General features: G+C 40.0%; 1 protein-coding gene across 44 annotated transcripts in view; it reads left to right on the top strand.

Annotated features, from left to right (window-relative positions):
- The window catches only part of PPP6R3 (protein phosphatase 6 regulatory subunit 3), a 79862-nt gene that overhangs the window by 35665 nt on the left and 22638 nt on the right, over positions 1–21559 (top strand). For all 44 annotated transcript variants that reach the window (XM_078383641.1, XM_078383637.1, XM_078383635.1 and 41 more), the window contains 8 exons: positions 3488–3601; positions 4600–4729; positions 6755–6907; positions 9147–9296; positions 10717–10781; positions 15609–15724; positions 16605–16690; positions 21340–21426. In XM_078383641.1, coding sequence (XP_078239767.1) covers positions 3488–3601; positions 4600–4729; positions 6755–6907; positions 9147–9296; positions 10717–10781; positions 15609–15724; positions 16605–16690; positions 21340–21426 — 901 coding nt within the window. The remainder of the gene's footprint in view (positions 1–3487; positions 3602–4599; positions 4730–6754; positions 6908–9146; positions 9297–10716; positions 10782–15608; positions 15725–16604; positions 16691–21339; positions 21427–21559) is intronic.

Here is a 21559-nt window from a genome sequence, read left to right as displayed (position 1 = left end):
TTCCTTGCTTAAGAGGCAGCGAAAATGGCGGCGCTATGGAGGATTTTCGCTTAAAGGTGAGGTTTTAAGCCCATAGGAATGCATTAATCGCGTTTTGATGCGTTTCTATGGGCTTTTTAATTTTGCTTAGCAATGTTTTCACTTAGCAACGTTTTTTCCGGAACGGATTAACGTCGCTAAGCGAGGCATCACTGTATGTCATTATGAATTCATTTATATCCATGAAGCCCTCCAGGCATTCCAGTAATAAGTCGTAGAGCTCAGGGAAGAAGCTGGCTGCTTCAGCTCAAAGGGTCGTTTCCAGGAAATCTGATTGGCTCCCCTGGTACTCAGATAGGGGACATCTGCAGTACTCTACAGAATTCTGGCACTTTTCTGTATTGCACATGGGAAAATTGTCCTCATTGGGTTTCCTTTGATTTCTGAGAGGTATGGTAAGACAGACCTCTGGTCCCTCTTGTGTCTTCCAGCTCTATTAAAGTACACAGACAGTAGATCTCACCTTGTTGCAAATCAGGACTCATTGAATCAGTCCTCCACCATCAAAGAGGAACGCGTGCCTGTTCTTCCATCTTCTTGTCCTCAAGAAGAATAGTGAGATCTCAGTCATCCTAAAACAAAGATGCATTAACAGGTTACTTCAAGCACACTGGTTTTGAATGCAAGTATTTCTCAACCTATTAGTCATTGCCTCAGTTGACGTCTTCATTTTCATAGACATAAAGGATTGTTATCTCCACCTTCTAACATTCCTTCTCATTGCTGCCATTTCTTTTATTGTGTACTGCTCATCAGTCTAGCTGTATTACAGAAAACTTTCATCAAGATCCTGGTGACCTTATGGATCTCAGACCGGGAAGGATTGAGGCACTCTTGGTTGGAAGGTGTCACTCCATGATTGTGCTTGATTGACAGATTATTGAAGCTCATAGTTCCATTTCTCTAAGAAGGATTTGTAGCCAAGTCAAGCAAGAACTCTTTCTCCATCTTAAAAACTACAGCATCTGCGAATGATGATAAATGTTTAATCTGTGAGGAACTTTGTTTCACCTGATTATTCAGAGTTTGAGCAATCATCTAACAGGACTTGGGGTGCCAAGATACTCACTCCTGTCTTGACTCTTAGTATGGCTCTTGTTCCATGAAGCTTCTCAGTCCTCTGTGTTTGTCCCATGAGACAGACAGGAACTTTTAGTCTCTCTATCCCCAAGCCTTGGCTTAATGACTTAAGGATAAATGAATTCTTAGAATAGTCTGAGCCAACAAGAATTGTTGTTACCTCTGCTCTTTTGCACTGTGTGGTCTGGAGTAAGAGTAAGATATCCTTGGTCTCAGCTGCCAGTACAGATTTCTGGAATCCTGGTCATGATCCTTGTGAACAGTGTGCCAGCTCTTTCATACATGAACAAAGTAGAGATGGTGATGGGGAAGAAATCAGATTTCCTGCCTTCTGCAGGAGACTTGTTCAATCTTAGGATGAGTAAAACAGACCCTGTTCTTGAGGGGGCACCTCCAAGTCAGAGGTGGGACCACTGGCCTTCTTTTGGTCTGCAACTCAGAGTCATTCAGTAAAGTCTGTGGCAAGGAACTGTGGAAGTTACAGTCCCAAATATTTGGTGGGGCAGGTAGGTCAAAGTTTTCTCACCTTTTAGACCAAAGTGACCAAGAGCTTACAGATAAGAATTATTGAACATGTGGAATTTTGGTTGAGAAGGGGAGCCTCCATAACCAGCTTATCAAACAGATTTCTACACTTTTTAGGAACCCCATAGGGAAGTTTATGTGTTTTCATGCAACATGCAGGCAACAAAGATAACTCTTGACTCAGTCGATAGAAGTATGGCCTTTGCTGTGACCGTGTCTTCTTGCCTTTTTTCTTGCCATTGAAGTCCGGAAAGAGAGGGCCAGCATTGTCCTGATTGTACCCAGGTCTCTTTGCTCTGATGGACACAGTTGCTTTAGAGGCCAACTTTTTACAGGATCTCTCTTAATTGCATAGCTGATCACATATTTCATGGAATGCACTGATTTCTCATCTGATCAGCTCAACCTGAGTTCCAAACCCTCCATTCCAGCTGGTGGGGCAAGTCTGAATTTTTAATTAGATAAAAATGTCTTCCTCATTGGTTTTGCCTGGACCTACAGATCACAGTGTCATCCCAAGAATATTCAAGAGGGCTGGCATTGTTTATAGGAAGACCCTAAAGATCTGCCTCTGCAGAATCTAGATCAACAGTAGAACTTCTTCCAAAACCACTTTTTCCAGGTAGCTCATCCTTTTGAAGTTCTGGGCAAGCAGACACACCCTCAAATTCTTCAGAGAACCTGTAGTCTCCTAGGCCATCAACTCTTGGGCTTCTGTTCAGGTGGCACACAAGGCAAGTTACTCCTCTTCAGACTTTTTCTTAGACATGACAGAATCACTGTGCTTCTGAGAATACAGTCTTTAATAGAGCTGATGCAAGAGAAAAGTGCTGCAGTGAATATTGCAGTGCCAATGTCAGTTTCAGTATTACTTTCTTTGGGTTTTCATGAGATATTGCTCAGTTTGCACTTCTGGAGTACTGGATGGCAACAAACAGGGAAAATTGAATGCTGTATATGTTTACATATGGTTTCTCTTTTGGTTGTTGGCAGTGTTCTTACACAGTCTTAATGGTCCTCCCTGGACTCCTTTACAATTTACAGAGGGTTGTCTTGCTTTCACTGCTTTGTAGCTGGTTTCTGGCTTTTGGGAGGAAACAGCAAGTGGCTCCAAAGTTTAACCCTGAGGCTTTCTTCAGAATACTGTGTCTTTTAGTGGATGGAGCAAAGAGTAATCCAGTGTTCTACACAACTGACTGAAATCCAGTAGTATGTTTCAATTAGAATAGTCCTATTGAATCAATGGAGAATTGGTGAATCAACACCTGTGTCAATTCCATTGATTCAGTGGGCCTACTCTGGTTATGACTTAGTACTGGATTTTAGGCAGTGTCTGGTGGATGAGTAAAAAGAAGAGCTGACAGGTAATCAGCTTCTCTATTTTTCTTTGCATTCCAGCTAAATATTCTGATTTGTGGACTAACTGGTTTTAGAGTAAAACTCAATTTTCTCAGACTTGGATATAATAAGGAAATCTGATGTCTTCCAGCTCACAAACAAGCTTTAGATTTCATGAATGAATATAGAAAGGGTAGGATGAGATCCATTTTAACTGAAGGCAAACACCACATAAAATGAAATGACTCGCCATTGTATCCATATCCATTCTCTGGGAGTGGCTTGTGTTTTGGTGTACTAATGCTTGCAAATAAGTCCAAGATGTTTCATTATTGTCAATGCGATCACTTTTACAATTGTACTGATAAATCCCCCCTCTGGCCATCCAGTTAAATTGACTCTGAAACATAGATAGTTTGTAAAGTTTTCAGACTTTATATGCTTTTTTGTAAAGAGTGACTTCAAAAGGAAGTGTTACATTTCAGACAATGTCTTCTTTTTTTAGAAAAGAAATCATAGAACAACTGCTGTCAAATATTTTTCGTAAAGAGAAAAATGAATCTGCAATAGTCAGTGCAATTCAGATATTGTTGACATTACTGGAAACAAGACGGCCAACGTAAGATAATCATTTGTAAATCTTTTATTTCCATAATGTTATAATAGTTTTTTTGTCTTGTACTTGTTATGTGTTGCTTGTAACCTCTCTCCCCTGGAAATGGTTACATATGGGCATGTACACAAGCAGGCAGATTGCTGAAATAGTGTATTTCTGATTTGTTCACTTAACCTTCCGTATATCAGATAATAACAGATTAAATTGCAAAGTTTATACTGATAGTTGTTGTTGGTTTTTCGGGCTTCTTGGCCGTGTTCTGAAAGTGGTTTTTCCTAACGTTTCGCCAGTCTCTGTGGCCGGCATCTTCAGAGGACAGCAAACTGTTTGCTGTCCTCTGAAGATGCCGGCCACAGAGACTGGCGAAACATTAGGAAAAACCACTTTCAGAACACGGCCAAGAAGCCCGAAAAACCCACAACAACCATTAGATCCCGGCCGTGAAAGCCTTCGCGAATACGTTATACTGATATTTGCTTGAGTCCCTAAGTTTGGAACTGGGTCCTTATTCCTAAGACAAAAGTGTACTATATGATAACATTTTGTGATATTAATAATGGCAGGCAACATTTGGGAATAAGATTGTATCACTTAAGTGAATAAATACCATTAGATTCATGTATATACTTCTGCACGTTCTTCCCAAGGAAATAACTGCATGAATCATTCAGTGAAGGCATCATTACAGAAACACCGATTACTTGCCATTTTGAGAGTGTTTGTGTCATGTCGGGGTTTTCAGCAAAGCTCTTACATAACTTAGTGAAAATTTCTAGTTTCACGTGAGTGAAATGTTTGTTTTGTTTTGTAGATGAGACATGTTCTATCTGGTATTCACTCTCCTTCCCAGCAAACTATTGCCTTTAGGTGAAATGTGAATTGAATCTCAGAATGCATTAATCTAATATTTGATGATGCCAACAGAAGCAAATCTCATCTTATTTCAAGTAGCTGTGCTTACTCTTCTAATTGCCAAGCATTTTCTTCTGTGTATATTTTAGATTTGAAGGTCACATAGAAATTTGCCCCCCTGGTTTAAATCATTCGGCATATTCGGTCAGCAAGAGTGTATTAGAAGCCATAAAAGCACGACTTCCATCCTTCCATGAACTGCTGTTGGAACCCCCCAAAGTATGTAAAATACAGATCTATTTTGCATTTTCAGCATGAGAAACACACATTGTCTTTAATAAATTGTATATCAGAACCTTATATTGATTGGCAGTTAGGCACCATTTTTGTAACGTTTTATATACCAGTCTAATTTTGATTGAGATTTAGGATGATCCTCATAATAAAAAATGAAGGGGCAGATTGTAAGAGTCTAGATCAGTAGATTGTAAAATAGACAAAATTACACTGTGGTCTAGTCTATTGTAACTTCCCCTTTTGTAGTACCAGCTGCTCATTATTGCTTTCCTTTTTTGTACTTTCCCATGACATTCTTAGGCCAGGAACATATGCAAGGCTAGGATGAATGTAACAGAACATGACTAGATGAACCTAGAACTGTTAACTTCTTAAAACAAAAGGTCTTGTATAGTTTCAGTATAAAAGCTTGGTCTCGAGCCATTCCTTGTTTCTTCTCTGTCAGTCAGTTGGCAAAGCAGATTTTCTTCTTTGTAAAAAGAAAGAAAGAAAAAAGAAAAAAAATACAGTTTATAATAAGTGACTGGTACTTGTTGCCTTAAGAATAATTTAACAGTGTTACTTGAGTGAAAACTGTTGCAAGGTGTTATATGTTTCAGTTACATACCTGATCACATGCCCAGTTGTGCAGTCAACATATGTCCTGGCATTTTGTTGATCAGTCACAATTAGTTATGGCAAGTTCTTCAAAATGTATGCAAATACGAATAGAATTTTGGCCAGTGTGGAAGCAGCTGACCTTACCTCTCGGAGTGATGGGGTAAAATGAACTAGCTGAATCTTTTATTAATCTCTCTGCTCAAGACCACTCTATAACCAGGTATGAGAGGTGAGGCAGGGATGACACAAAAACATCCTCACTGGTTGCTGATGTATCCAGGTTATGGAATTTTCTGCCCTAGGGAAAATTTTCCTCCCCTTCCCCCATGGGGTTGTGATGCTAAATGAAGCTTTACCTGTTCCACTAGGCTTTTATAGAGGGTGCTCTGTAAATTATTTTCCCATTGACACTTAAAGGTTGCTAGGTTAAATCTGCTGCACTGTCATACATTTTTATGTAAATATTTGTTCGCATGTTTTAAAATTTGGGGGGGGGTGCTAAATATATACCATTTCCCCAAAAGTAAGACCTAACCTGAAAATAAGCCCTAGTATGATTTTTCAGGATGCTCGTAATATAAGTCCCAATTTAGTGAAACCCTGCCCTCCATTGTACAGCAACCAGAAGATGACATGACTGTATTTGAATAAATGTAGATTGTGGTACCCCAAAAAATCCCCTGAAAATAAGCCTTAATGCATTTTTGGAGCAAAAATCAATATAAGACCCAGTCTTATATTAGGTAGGAGGCCCAGAAACAAAATAGATGGACATGGATATAGTTTAAGCAAGTACTTCATCTTGCCAGGTGCCACAAGATGCCAGATCTTGTGGACTCATGCTTTTGATGCTCCTTTCTTCATGTTGTCCTACCAGTGTAGCATGGTACTTCCCTTGCCAAAGTGACTGAGAGTCCATCTGCCATTATGTTGTGTGACCCTAGTTCTTTGCCTTTCTTTTTCTGACTCCCATCATGACTCTAGGTCACTGTGCCTTCCAACTTTGGTTGCAGTGATTAAAGAAGACAAGTTCTCCAGCACCTGCATTGGAGAACTTAAAGTGGCATGATAGACCTCTGCTACCTGTTGTCTTTTCCAAAAAAGTTTGCTCCTGTAGGACCTCCATGCAGATAAAGGAGATAGGTCTTCATCTTTGCTCCATAGAAAGAAGCAGAGCTCTCAGAACTTTGAGGGGGAGGAATTCATACTTGCCATAAAAGTTCCATTTATTTATTTATCTTTGGTTGCTTACTATAGAAAATCATTTTTGCAAAGAAAATTATCTGTCCCTCATACAAACTGTACTAATATTGTAAAACTGATTGTGTGAAGAGTACAGTATCTTGTTTTTCTCATTGGATAATGCTTTGGACTATTGAGTCCTATTTTCATGTTTTACTTCTCCAGAAAAGTGTTATGAAGACAACGTGGGGTGTATTGGATCCACCTGTAGGGAATACCAGGTTAAATGTAATTAGGTTAATATCCAGCCTTCTACAGACAAACACAAACAGTGTGAACCTGGAACTTATCGAGCTCAACAGCATAGGAGTTATACTGGTAAGGATATAATATATATTTGCAAGATTGACTTTTCTTCTTGTAGTAATGAGGTAGCATGTTACCTTTTAAAAGTGTGACATGCTTTCGTGTTCTTCCTGGTCGTGTCATGACACAGGTGAAAGATACCTGGCTTCTTTGATTGATGTAATGAAATGTTTTCTATGAATTTCTTTCTCTGTTGCCATGATTTCCATATTTGAAAGCCCAGTTTATTGTTATTATTGGAAACATCCATAATGAGGAAGGGGTAAAAAAGATTCTAAAATATAGCTACATGAGGCCAGAAGATTGGTCAGATTAGTGTACTGTAATCTTGTGCAATGTCCTTTTTTCCCTCTGGCATGTTCTGTTGGAAGGATGAACCATATACACCAAGGTCTTCTAATAAAACATGTTTATTGTATGACAACTTGTCAACTTCATTATTAACAAAGGTCCTAGTCTCGTGTTTCAATGCCAGGTCATAGCTCTTTTCGTCTTCAAACTGTAACAAGTCCCCTTTCAGCGACAAGGGTGACAAAGTTAAAACTCTGCAACTCCATTTAGGTACTAAGCCCGATCTATCAGGTAAATTGTTGTCAGATGTCATTGAGGAGGGTGGAAAACCCAGCCCACCTATGGCTCCCATACCTTCTTGCCCGGGTTTTGTCTCAGCCTCGGTCAGAATGGTCGGGCCCCACGGGGTTTCCCAGAACTCTCTGTACATTGTTGGCGTTCTTTCCTTTTGGCCTCTCATTGCTGCCAGGCTTTGAAGTCTTTTTGCTTTTCCTTCCTCAGTTTCCCCCGAGTAGGGTGCTTTCCTATAGACTTTTCCGCTTCTTTTCCACTCTCTTTCTCAGCGTATTCTCTCAGGACCTTAAGCTCGGTCCACCCCCCTCTTCCTGTAGGACAGGCAAGTGTTCTCCGGTGCTTTTGCTTATGGAGACCGGCGATACACTCTGTGGAGTGCCTCTGGAGGTACTCCCAGTCTCACATGTATGCATAGATGGAGTCAAACATTTGGTGTTCTTTTTGCTGCATAGACCAAATAGCCTGAGAAAGAGCCTTTTAAATTGGGAAATGGGGAACATGTGAAACTTTCACAGTTATCACCCAGTTTGCAATCCAGTAGCTGTATTTTATGGATGTATGTATAAGTTAGGAGATGAGTTTACAGGTCTCCTACATAATGTATTATTCAGCTCGGATCGCTTAACCTTTTGTTAGGACCAGGCACAATTGTAAATAGTGGGATTTAGCACAGTTTCAGGAACTCAGAAGATCTCCAAAGGGAGACCTGGATCCCCTGGAAAATCAGGAAAATCAGGGAATTGTGTAATTAGCTACATCATCATCAGAAATCAAGGTAGGGTTCATACACTTTTTAGTGCTTTGTGTTACAATGAGATGTGCTAACAGTTAATTTTGGCACATAAATCTGTATTTAGAAGTGGTAGTGGTAGCATCTCACAGCTTCATTAACAATTGTTTGTGTCTCAACAGAGAGGGACCTAGTTGATATCTGGAGTGATCTTGCTATGATACACTCTTGCATTTGGTCTTTGTAACTAGTCATTTCACCTGAGGATCTAGAGATGTATGTTCAGAAGCACTGGTATATTTTTGTGCTTACATTTTACTGATGTATCAGGCCTAGTGTATAGCCCATGTTGCCTTTAGAGAACTCTAGAACTACACTTGAATATTATTGACTGCTATTGCATATTAGTTCATTATTCATTATTTGAAATAGTTATTGTATGGTCACTGTGTTTATAATAAATATATTTTAGAGTATATTTGAGTGAATGACTTCAAAAGTTCATGTTTTCTCAACAACTGAACTGGCAGTTCTGATAAGTTTTTTTGTGTGCATGCATGTGTGCTTGGATTTCTTTCATGAACATTTTGGCCTGGCTCCTACTCTGCACTTCCTCAGTAGTAGGACTCTTTTTGCTTGTAGAATGAACTCTAATCTATCCAAGGCTCCTGTTGTTGGAAGTGGATGGAAATTTTCTTGTAATTTCCCCCCAACAACTCAAGTACTAGCTCCCATTTTGATCTAGAGAGGCTCTAGTACTTTCTAGAACAGATTTTTAGTGGGGCAGGAGAATGGTGAAAACCATCTCCCACCCCTCCATTCTGACAGTGGGGCTTTCTGTGAGTGAATTTCTGTTTATGGAAATGCAAGATCCTGGCCTGCATGTTTAGCAGGTATTAGGTCTATTTCTGACTCAGATGTCTTTTTATTTTTCAGGATATGTTTTTTAAATACACATGGAATAATTTTTTGCATACTCAAGTAGAAATTTGTATTGCATTGATTCTTGCAAGTCCTTTTGAAAGCACAGACAATGGTACAGTCTCAAATCAGGACATTACTGGAGACAACCTTATGCTGAAACATGTAAGTTCTCTTGTTTCATTAATTTGTAAACAACAACAGTTCAGAGAGAGTGTTCCAGACTATAATATTTTACCTGCTCCTGTTTACTTAACTTTCTTTCCTGATGGAACATCACATCTACTAGTCTCCTTGTAGTAGTACTAAACTCAGGAAAGGAAAAGTAGGAAGCATATTGATTTGAATTCCTTGAGATTAAGTGGCTGTTTCTTCTTTCATTTTTGCATATCCAGTTTTGCTACTGCCTACTGATTTTGTGATAATATTTCTTAAGGAGTTGAAAGCACGCAACAGTTGCTGCCCCTGATATACACTGTGTTTTTGAATGTGCCATAGTTGTAGTGCGGGCTGGGAATTACTATTACTTCCAATGTACCCTCTAATTTTCAGCCCCTCTGGGCGGGGTTCAGCCTTCTCCCCTGTGTGTACTGGGTTCCGTTGCAACTGGAATTTAATGTGATTGCTCTGCAGAGGAGGAGGACAGCTGCGCAGAGGGAAGCGGAGTTCCCCACGAGCACCCAGCTTAGCAGGAACCTTGATTACTTCTGTTCTCATTCTGAAATATTGCTTCCTTATGTCCCAGAATATGTTAACTTTATGCTTTGCAAGCCTGAGAAGTGAACAACCTTTGGTGCCAGATTCCTCTTAACAGTTGGTGCCAGAAGGTTCAGGTGCCTCCTTTTCACATGAGTAGGTAACCTTAAAAAGTTAATATTGGAACCTACTGTGAATATTTCTTTATTCAGAGCGTAGTGCAAAAATGTTCCATTGTTTTCTACAAGCATTCCATTTGTCATTTCAATTTTGATGCCTGTAACTCATGTAGACTTGGGCATTTCCAGAGAGGGACAGGACTACTGCATACTTAGACTTGTACTGGGAGAACAGTACAAGAATCCATTACAGTGGTGCCCCACTTGATGACGATAATCAGTTCCAGGAAAATCGAAATCATCGTCAAGCGGAAAAAAACCCATTGGAATGCATTGAAAACCGGTCAATGCGTTCCAATGGGGAAATACCTCATCGTCCATCGAAGATTGCCCATAGAGAACCGCCAATCAGCTGTTTAAAAATGCTGTCTTCCGAAGCCAGGGTCCGGAAAGCAGCCATTTTGAGAAGGGAGGGAAGCCATTTTGCGGAGCCAGAAAAATAGTTGGTGAACAAACGGTTCGCAAAGCAGGCTCCTAATTAACATAAAGCGAAAAAAAACCCTACTGCAATCACAAAAAACTCATTGTAAACGGATTTCGACGTCATGCAGCGTAAGCGTCAAGCGGGGCACCACTGTATATTGGTATTTGGCTATCTAATCACGAATCGAGTCATTTTGTTCTTTTCTTGCATAAAATGCTACTTACTGTGGGGCATTATGGGTATTGGTGTTCTCCACAAAGGCTAAAAAATGCCCCCTTTTTTGTAGCTTTTCCTTAAGTGCCATTTAATAGAACGAATACTCGAAGCATGGGAGATGAATGAAAAGAAACAGTGAGTACTCAAAATGTTTTCCCTTGATGTGCAGTTAAGATATTTTAGAACATTTGGGAGATAGCATATAACTTAGTTTTAAGCAAATCAAAATAAAAAATTCATTGTGATTGAGATTTTCATAAATGACATGTGATTGGGTTCTTGTTCAAGATTAAGCAATTCTTCTTCCTTGACATGATTAACCACAGGAGACATAATACTATTAACTGAAGGTCTAATTTCTTTGGAAGGGGGGTGTATAACAACTTCAGTGGGTCCAACAGGACCATCAATTATAGGTGATTCCGGCCACATTACAGATAGCTCTGTCAACACTATATTGTCCTTCAGCACGGGGACACTCCAAATCTCTCCTGGTCTGTAGGTTTTCTCAGAGGCTGGCTCCTCACCACGCAAATCATCCCACGACAAGGGTGATGAGCCCAGTCTCCCTCAAGAGGTGTCTGAGCTGTAGAGACAGGATCTGGCCATACCACCTTCTTTCAGGGACCCTTCCCTCTCGGGTAGATGTATGCTGTCTGTCCATTGTAACAGATCCACTTCTCCTAATTGGATTTCTATGCCTGCGGTGCCTCCCCCCTCTCCCACCCTCCTTACTCCTTTTGTGGAACAGTGAATATGTATGGTTCTTCCTCTCTTGTCCTGCTCCTCCTCCTCCCTTCTCTTCCCCTCCTGGACTGCCCTAGTTTCCTGAGCCCCAACTTCTCTCTTTTTCTCCTCCCTCATCTCCTCTGTCATCAAGAAACCCTCTACTATAGGTTGTCTGGTTCCAGCCTTTTCCTTCCCGTCTCCTTCCGTTGTCTGACCCACCCCTAGAGTCAGGTCCTGAACCATTGTGGGTAAGGTAGATAAAATCGTACTGATTCCTTCCTCCTGAGATGACTGAGGGGACGGCTCATTTCCAGGCTTAACCTTATTAACCGGTTCCTCTTCACATGCCCCCCCCCGGACAAGTGTGCCATCCTCTCTTCATCTGTCTGGAGAGAAATAATATTTCTCACCTGTTGAGAGAAATAATCTGCATTGACATGAGAACTCTCCTTTTAAAGTATCTCAAATGCAAAAGGTTGTAAACTTAGGTACCAGTGCATCAATCTGGAATTGGTGTCTTTTATTCAGTCTAGCCATTGTAGAGGAGCATGATCGGTGTGAAGGGAACCCCCAACAGGTAATACTTTAAAGACTGTATGGCCCACTTAACAGCCAAAGCTCCTTTCTCTATATTTGCATACTTTTGTTCTCAGGGTGATAATTTTTTTGCTCAAATACATGAAATTCCATTCCTCACCTGGGCTAAAACTGCTCCTACCCCTCGGTCAGAAGCATTGGTTTGTACTATGAAAGGTACTGTAAAATCAGGAGCATAGCGACTAGGTAATGAATTCAAGATTATCTTGAGCTCCCTGAAGGTCTGTTCTTTATTTCCCCATAGAAATTTCTTCATCTATCATTTTCTAATCATATCAGTAAGAGTTGCTGTTATCTCCGCAAAATTAGGGATGAATTGTTGACAATATCCCGCTAGCCCTACAAACTGCTGTACCTCTTTCTTAGTCTGAGGACAAGGCCACTCATAAACCTTTTCTACTTTATCACAAACTGGACAGATCCTGTCCTGTTCCACTTAGAACCCTAGAAATTGTACCTCTCTTTGGGCCACTTTGCACTTAGCTGAATTTACCCTTAACTGACCTTTCCTCAACTCTTCTAATACCTGTCTTTAGATGTTTCAGATGCTCTGTATTGCAGCTGTCACTATAAATCAGAATGCCATCCATGTAGGCCACTGCATAATTTGAAACTGACTCTAATACCTTATCCATTAACCTCTGGAATGTGGCTGCGGCTCCATGTAATCCAAAGGATATGCACATAAATTTATATAAGCCTTTAGGCATAACGAACACAATAGTCTCCTTTTCAGCTACTTTAAGGAAATCTGTCAATATCCTTTAGTCAGATCTTATGAGAACAGGAATTTGGCTTGGCCCAGTGGCTCTAACAAATCCTCTACCTTGGGCATAGGGTAGGCATCAAACTTCGATACCATGTTCAAACATTTGAAGTTATGCATAACCGTACATTCCCATTGGGTTTTGGGACAATCACAGGATAACTTCTCCATGGACCATGTGAAGATTCTATTACTCCAGGGGCCAGCATCTCCTTTACTTCTTGATCTATGGTATCTTTAAGGTTATGAGGGCAGTTACATCCCCCTGTCCTCATTATGACATGAGGGGAGTATTGATATGATGTTCTACTAGAGGAGTGGAACGTGACTTACTAGAGAAGACATCCGAAAATTCCTTCTTTAAGGTTCTTATCTGATACTTGTTCAACATCCAGTTCTACATCTAAGCAGAATTCTTTAGATGGTTGATTCCACACTAGTGCTTCCGGTCCTAAATCTTCCATCTCTCTCCAAAAGACCTCTCTTTCCCTCCATTCTTTCAACATTTACCTGGAAAGTGCCCGATTTTTTCTTTTTGTCAGGTAAAGCTACCTCATAATCTACAGATCTGGGTTGTCTTATTACTTCATAGGGACCTTGCCACTTCACAAAGAGCTTAGCTCCATCTGCAGGTAGTAGTAATAGGACTTTGTTCCCAGGCTCAAACTGTCGGGGCCTTATCTTTTGATCATACTTCCTCTTTTGCCCCTGTTGGGCACATCTCAAATTGGTTTGGGCCATTTCCGCCACCCTGGCCAGATATTCCCTCATCTCTATCACTTGTTTTATCACTATTTGGGCTTCATCTTTGTCACTCTCCCACTCCTCTTTTATGACATCTCGTATACCCAGAGAATTCCATCCATACATAATTTTGAATGATGAGGACCCAGTTAACACTTGTACTTCTCTTATAGCAAACATTAAAAGGGGTACCAGCAAGTGCTGCCCTCCCGGTCTCTCCATTACCCATGTCCTCAGCATTCACTTAATTGTTTTGTTAAACCTTTCCACTAGGCCATTTGTTTGAGGGTGATAGACAGTGGTATGTATTGGCTTAACTTCTGAAAGGTGCCACATCACCCAAAAAGTCTGGCTCATAAAATTAGTTCCCTAATCAGTTAACACTTCCTTTGGAAAACCTAGTCAGGAGAACACTTGGAGTAGTTCCCTAGCTAACACCTTAGCGGTCGTATATCTAAGAGGGATAGCTTCTTGATAACGAGTGGCATAATCTACCAAAACCAGGATATGAGTGTGGCCTCCAGCTGATTTGGATAGGGGTCCCACTATATCCAGCCCTATTCTACCAAAGATTCGGTCTACCAGAGGCATAAGGACTAGAGGTGCTCCAGGGCGTAGCTTGCTTTGGGTCATTTGACACTCCCTACAAGTTTTACAGTATTCTTCTACCTCCTTTCCTATGCCCGGCCACCCAAACCATTGTAATATATATGGTACCATCTTTTGGGATGCCAGATGTCCTGCTAGCAGGACATCATGAGCTAGCTTTATCAACTCTTGTCTCCATTTCTGGGGTACTGCCAAGTGTCTTGGTCCTTCCTTATCTACTCTGTCCATAGTCCTTCCCTCACCTCAAACCTGGTACTCCCCCGGTCCACCGACCCTTCGGGTTGTACTTTGTTGAAAGCCTCTTGTAAAGAAGGATTATCTTGTTGCCAAAACCAAGTCTGCTCTCAAGACGTCTCTTCTACAAAGTCCATTCTTTTCACTCCTTCCTTGCATTCTCCTTGCAGCCCCTCATTTAACTCTACTAGCTTGTGGGCCTCCACCCAGTCATATCCCAGCAACATTTCCTTAGCTAAACCAAACCAGGAATAATTCCCACTTTCAACCTTCTCCATTCTCCCAAAATTTCTACATCAGCCCAGGTCTCATATGGCTTTAAATCTCAATGAATAAATAAATGGTGGTGATTCCTTCCATCTGAGATGATTGAGGGGATGGGTCACTTCCAGGCTTAAACATTGACCATTTTCCCTTCACAGTATACCACTTTGGCCTTATGGAACATGTACAGTTTATCTGTTCCTTGAGCAGAAGTAGATGAGACAAATTAGTTCTTATTCTAATCGTGCAGTATTCACTATACTGTACTGCCCTTGCATTTTTGTTTAAGCAGTGTATTACTGTCCTGTCATTAATTCAACTTCAGTAGTTTGGATGAAAAAGACAGTATTAACTTGTTCTTGTACATATATGATTAAGTAGAAAAAACTTTAATGAAGAAAAGGAAAAGTGCAAGTTTAAATAGTAGCCAGTAGTACATCAGAGTGAGCATTGTTACATATTGCCGTGTTAAAAAAAAAAAGATTTCAGCATAGTGTCTCTTTCCATTTTTAACATTTCTCTGATACATAAATATGCATAAAGCTTAATCAACTTGGAAAGTGGAGTTGAAATACAGAGGTACCTAAGAAGGTGCCTTTTATGGAGAAGTAACCCATCAAATCATATTTGGTCTCCTTTACCTGAAGTAGCTGCTGCTGTAAAGGTAAAGGTCCCCCCCTTGACATTTAGTCCAGTCATGTCCGACTAGGGCGTGGTGCTCATCCCCTTTTCCAAGCTATAGAGCCAGCGTTTGTCCGAAGACAGTTTCTGTGGTCACGTGGCCAGCACGACTAGACACGGAAAGCCGTTACCTTCCCACCAAGGTGGTACCTATTTATCTACTCGCATTTTTACATGCTTTCGAACTGCTAGGTTGGCAGGAGCTGGGACAAACGATGGGAGCTGCTGCTGTAGTTCAGTGCTTTATTAATATACACAAAAGAAATGAAATGGAATATGTAAAAATGAAAATTTCAACAGCTTTCTGTGAAATGATGAAGTCTGTTTAACTCTTACAGGGCTGAAGGAGGAAGACGGTATGGCTACATGGGTCACTTAACAAGAATAGCTAACTGTATAGTGCACAGTTCTGATAAAGGGCCAAATTGTACACTAGTGCAACAACTTATTAAAGGTAACTTGTTCAAGAATCAAATAATATCTTTTATTTAACCTGCCTACTAATACATCTGCTTGGAGAATATGAATGAATTATCAATTTCAGTTTTGCGTAGTGTTTTGTCATGTGCTACATTTGTTCCTCTTTCCACATTAGTTTGCTTTCCTTCAAAATTCTGAATGAAAATTTGTTCACATCTTTATGTGCATTTCTGCTAAGGTAGACTTATTTTATGTACTGTGAACTATATAACTCACACTGCATACATATATATGTTTTAAAGTATGCATTATTCTCTCATACAGACATTTTGCCTAATTTGCTTCTGAATGTTTATTAAGATAAATTTCTTATGTGCCCCCCTCCGCATGTATTTTGTACAAATTTTTGGTTAGGCAATTTCTCTGCCAATGATGATGAGATTATTATATTTTTAAAACGCAAAAATTCTGTAGAGAATGTTGTGCCTTTTTAGTTGGTCTCATAAAGGTATTTCCACAGTGAGGATTTTAGAATTTTCTGAGGGTGCAAATAGGTTCTCATGCATTTTCTTTCCACATTGAGGTCTGTTGTACCATTCACATCTTGGGCGTTTGGGGGAAGAGAGGTGGAAATGTAAGCATAACTGTTGGAAGGACTGCAGCTAAGTTTGTGTTCTAAACTTTGTCATGCTTTCAACGTTCAACATATCGTCTGCATATAGGGATTAACCAAGGAGCAGTTCCTTAGATGTGTAGCTTCCACTTAATTTATCTTGAGCAGTGAGTGTACAAGGTGTAATATTATGGATGCTATATTGAAATGTCAGTATGTACAACAGTGTACAAGAGAATCTTGCTTAAGTGACAATATTCAGCAGGATAACATTAAACCTCTCTTCATTTTGACTTTCTAGAGCTTCCAGATGAAGTCAGGGAGCGATGGGAAACTTTCTGCACAAGCTCCTTAGGTGAAACAAACAAAAGAAACACTGTGGATCTAGTAGGTTTCATAAGATGATATTTTGGGGTGAGATGGGGACACTGTTGTTTTCAAATGCAGAATCCACAAGTTACAATGAAAACGGGAAATTCAAACAATGACCATGATGAATATGCAGTGGTGCCTCGCTTAACGATTGCCTCATTTAGCGATGTTTTCGCTTAACGATGGCTTTTTAAAAAGAATTCTATGCATCATTTAACGATGTTTCCTATGGGCGATTTTCGCTTAGCGATTTCGGGACCATGCTTCGCATAGCGAATGCATTTTTAGGTCCCCTGTTTCGCTTAACGATGTCCGTTTTCCCAATTTTAAAAGTGTCTTAAAATGTTAGGAAAGCATTGAAACCAACTTTTGACAGCTGTCAAAAGTTGGGCTCAATGCATTTCAATGGGGGAGGAAAAAATTCACAAAAAGGTAATGAAGACTCAGAATAAAGCGAAACTAAGTTTGCACACAATTTAGAAGGTGCTCTAACGAACCCAAGCATTTAAAACAGTTGCTGACTTTTCGTTAATTTTTTTTGGAATTTTTTCTCCCCCATTGGAAACAATGGAGCCCAACTTTTGACAGCTCCATTGTTTCCTGTGGGGGAGAAAGAAATTCACAATAAATTAATGAAGACTCAGAAACTGTTTTAAATGCTTGGATTCGTTAGAGCACCTTCTAAGTCGTGTGCATACTTAGTTTGGCTTCGTTCTGAGTCTTTGTTAATTTTTTGTGAATTTTTTTTCTCCCACATAGGAAAGCATGGAGCTGTCAAATTTTGACAGCTGTCAAAAATTGGTGGGGGAAAAAAATTCAGCAAAAATTAACGAAAAGTCAGATCAAAGCCAAATTAAGTTTGCACCCGTTTTAGAAGGTGCACTAATGATTCCAAGCATTTAAAACAGTTTTTGAACCTTTTAAGACACACTTAAATTTGCAAAAATGGACATAGCAAAACCATTGAAATGCATTGAATAGGCTTCAATGCATTCCAGTGGAGGAAACATTGTATCGCTTAACGATGTTTCCTATGGGTTTTTTCGCTTAAGGACGGCAATCTGCCTATTGGAACGGATTAACCGGTTTTCAATGCATCTCTATGGGAAAACGCGTTTCGCTTAACGATGTTTTCCCATAGCAATGGTTTTTTTGGAACCAATTAACACCATTAAGCGAGGCACCACTGTAAATAATATGTTCCTTTCATTTTATAGATTGCTGTTCCAACATTATAAAATATTAGTACCCGTATTCTGTTCATAACGTTCATACTAAAACTTTTGTTAAACTCTACTTTTTTATAATGCAATTTCTACTAGTGACTGTTTTCTCATTTTCTGTAATTCCAACTAAGTGTATAACTTATATATAAAGTACTCCATATTCTAGTCCACTAATTATGTATCTGTGATCCTCATGCATTTTACAATATAATTTTAATCTCCATTTGAACTCTTGTAGTGATTAAGTTACTGACCAGTTCTTGCTGCTCTGCTGAGGCAGAGGTACTGCTTCTGTAATGAACTCTGTCTTCTGCTTTATGTCATGGAGAACATAGTGTCTTTCCTTTTTTCTGCTTCTGAGAAAGGTTGTGGGTACCATCCCTACTTTTGTTTAGAATTGTATCCTACTCTTGACTTTCTAAGGAGATCTGTCAGAAGACAAGTGCTGTGCCTTCCTGTAGAAAGTCTTTTTGCTAGAAAGAGCAAGTGTGTGCGGTTCCATAGGTTCCTTAAATGAAGACACCAGACTTTACCTGTGGGCCAGTCCTACTGGAAGTTGTGCAAAACATACCCATAGCTGTCTTTTGTAGTGGTTTTCAAATAGTGCTACACTCTAGCTAGTGTTACAAGGACAGGTTTTGCACACTTTTGCCTCATCTTTCTTCCAGAGCAGCTGCAAAGGGGAAATGGGAAACTTCTGGTTCAATTTCTACTAATTGTTGTTGAGGCTAACAATTTGTCTGGATTTGGCAGACTAGAAGAAAAGGAAGAAAAAATAAAGGACCCAATATTGCTGTGCCTTAATGACTAACATTTTTTTCATTATGAGCTGTTTTGGATCAAAATTCACTTCCCTAGATGCCTGGAGAGCTCATACTATGTGATCTGTATTTATTATATATCTCCGTGTTATCTGTGTTTATTATATATCTCCATGGTTTTGGTAGTTGTAATTTAAATTTGTATTTGAAAGCCAATGCTTCTAAATTCTTCAAGTTACAAAAATATTATATATGAAACATGAGGCTGTTCTTTAATGTGCAATAAGTTACATTATAAAACAATTACAGTGGTGCCTTGCTTAACGAGCGCACCGTACAACAACGAAATCGCATAGCGATCCCTTTTTTGGGATCGCTAATGCGATCGCTCAACGTTTTTTAGATAGGGCAAAATTCGCTTTGCGAAGATCGGTAAGCGTTTCACTTACCGATCTTCGCAAAATGAAGCCCCGACGATCAGCTGTTCACCGGCCAAAATGGCCGCCGGAAGCCCGGAAATGGCCCAAAATGGCTGCGCGCAGCGTTTTCGCGCCCTCGTTAAGCGAGGGGAGGGCGCGAAAATGGCTGCTGGCCATTAAGAAGCATCGCTGAACGGTGAGTATTTGGCCCATTTGGAACTCATTAAACCATGTTTAATGCGTTCCAATGGAATTCCCTGCCCCGTTCAACGATGCTTCAGCATAGCGAAGGTTAATCCGGAACGGATTAACCTCGCTATGCGAGGCACCACTGTATTTATCTTGTTAAACAGATTAATGCTGGTTCCATAATCTACAGTGGGCCTTCAGACAGCAACAGCAAAAGCAAGGTCTCCAAGGACTTTTTTTTCCTTCTTCTTCCCCTTCAGATTTTGCCAAGATACTGAAACACTAACACATCTGTCTGTGACAGATTTGCCTGGATTTATCTGTCATGGCAAAAGGCAGTTATGTCTCCCTGTGTTATGGTTTGTCATTACATATAGATTCAATCCATATGTAATTTCTGGTCGAATTGGTCAGTGACTGAAATTATTGTTGCTTAGCATAGTAAGTTGCAGCTGAAGTAGGCCCATTTGAATCAGTGGAATTCATTGTAGACTCACTAGATCCTCACTGATTCAGTGGGCATACTCTAATATGACTTACTCCACCAGGCAACAGGATTCCAGTTTATGTGTGAAATTCCTGTTAAAGCCAATGAGAAAGGAAACAAACTAATGGTTAGAGATTTCGTTGTCTGCTGTTTAGAGGCCCATTGCACATTCTGGGGCCATATGTAGCCTGTTTAAAAAGTTAAATAATTAATTGTAAAATAATTTACTGCCCATTAAAAGAATTACCTCAATTTTGTTTCATTTTTCAGATGTAATGTTTTCATAGGGACTGGACTGTATAATCCCTAAGGCCCCTTCAAGCTCTGCAGTTCTAAGATGATGATGATTTGAGATTTTAGAAAGCAAAGCAAAAAACTAACTGTGCTGCTTATGTATTGCACCACAGCACTTAAGGCACTCTCTCGGCAATTTACAATGTAATTGTGCAGGTTGCATATTACCCTGCCCCGCCCCCATGAGCTTAGTACTCAATTTACCAAACTCAGAAGAATGAAAGGCGCAGCCAACCTCAAGCCAGCTGCCTGAGCCCATCAAGATCAAACTCAGATTGGGAGCAGAGTCTTGACTGCAGTACCTCAGTTTAACCACTGTGTCACAAGGCTCCTTAAGTACTGGCTTCTAAATACAAACTAGAAGCATAATCTTAAGTAGGGCAGTATTTTATTGACTGTATGTATTTCAAGGCAAGGTTTTGTGGATTTGGGCACAGTGCTGCAACGGGGGTTAGAGAGAGCCAGGAAAGCTCTATCGCACAAGTAGAGTTCTCTGGATCACCCCAGTATTCCTCTTGGGAGCACATCAGGTAAAACATAATACAGGTAATGCTCATAAAGTTGATAAATGAAAGAATAAATTGCTTCCCCCATTTTCTTTCTTTCTTTTGTTGTGATTAGAGTCATGTTACTGATACACTCCACCACCACCCCCGCACTTCATTGGTTCATACTGTGGAAGTATTATAAATGTACTTAACTTTGAAAGAAGAGAACGAAGAGATTCCTCTTTGTAAAGGAATCTGTGATTTGAGAACTTTGTTAACAGCAAGAACTTGTTTTTCTGTAACTATAGGAATTTTGAAATAATGCAGCAAGAAAGACATATCTGAGAAGGGTTGTGGCAGTTCCAGTCCTAGGTTTTATACTGGTGTTTTTCATTCATTAAAAAAACGATCAGAACCAAAACAAAAGTACGAGAGTGATGCCCTTTGACATATTATGTGAAAGGCTCTTATTTCTTACTGATACAAATGATGATGGGCGAGGATAGCCCTCCCTGACCTTGGGTTGGACAGAGATGTTGGACTATCCTGCTGCATTTGTACTAGCTGGTGATGGTGGGAGTTGCTGTTCAAAGCATTTTGATGGGGCCAAGTAGGAGACTTTATAACAGCTGATTTGCCTGCAATATTCCATTGAGGGATTCACAAGGTTTTATTGAGCCCTCTTGTTTTATTTCACTTCTGTTTTACTGTTAAATCTTCAGCATTTGTGATTTGACTATTTTTAAAATTAAACTGAAAAGGGGAGCATTGCATTTTAATGCATGAACTTCTGTTTCTAGGTGACAACATGCCATATTCATTCTTCCAGTGATGATGAAATTGATTTTAAAGAAACTGGGTTCTCACAGGATTCTTCTTTGCAGCAAGTGAGTTAAACTGTGGGTTGTTTGCAATGGTTTGAATAATTATCTGGGTTGAGAAATTTCCAGTGAGATGAGATGCTTTCAAATTCTGCACCTTCTCAGGGGCTTAGCATGTTTTGAGAATTAGAAAAAGAAC

Source organism: Pogona vitticeps, chromosome 1 (assembly GCF_051106095.1).
Source record: "Pogona vitticeps strain Pit_001003342236 chromosome 1, PviZW2.1, whole genome shotgun sequence".
Taxonomy (NCBI): Eukaryota; Metazoa; Chordata; class Lepidosauria; order Squamata; family Agamidae; genus Pogona; species Pogona vitticeps.
The sequence above is the reverse complement of the archived record's forward strand: the minus strand, read 5'-3'. Positions and strand labels throughout refer to the sequence as shown.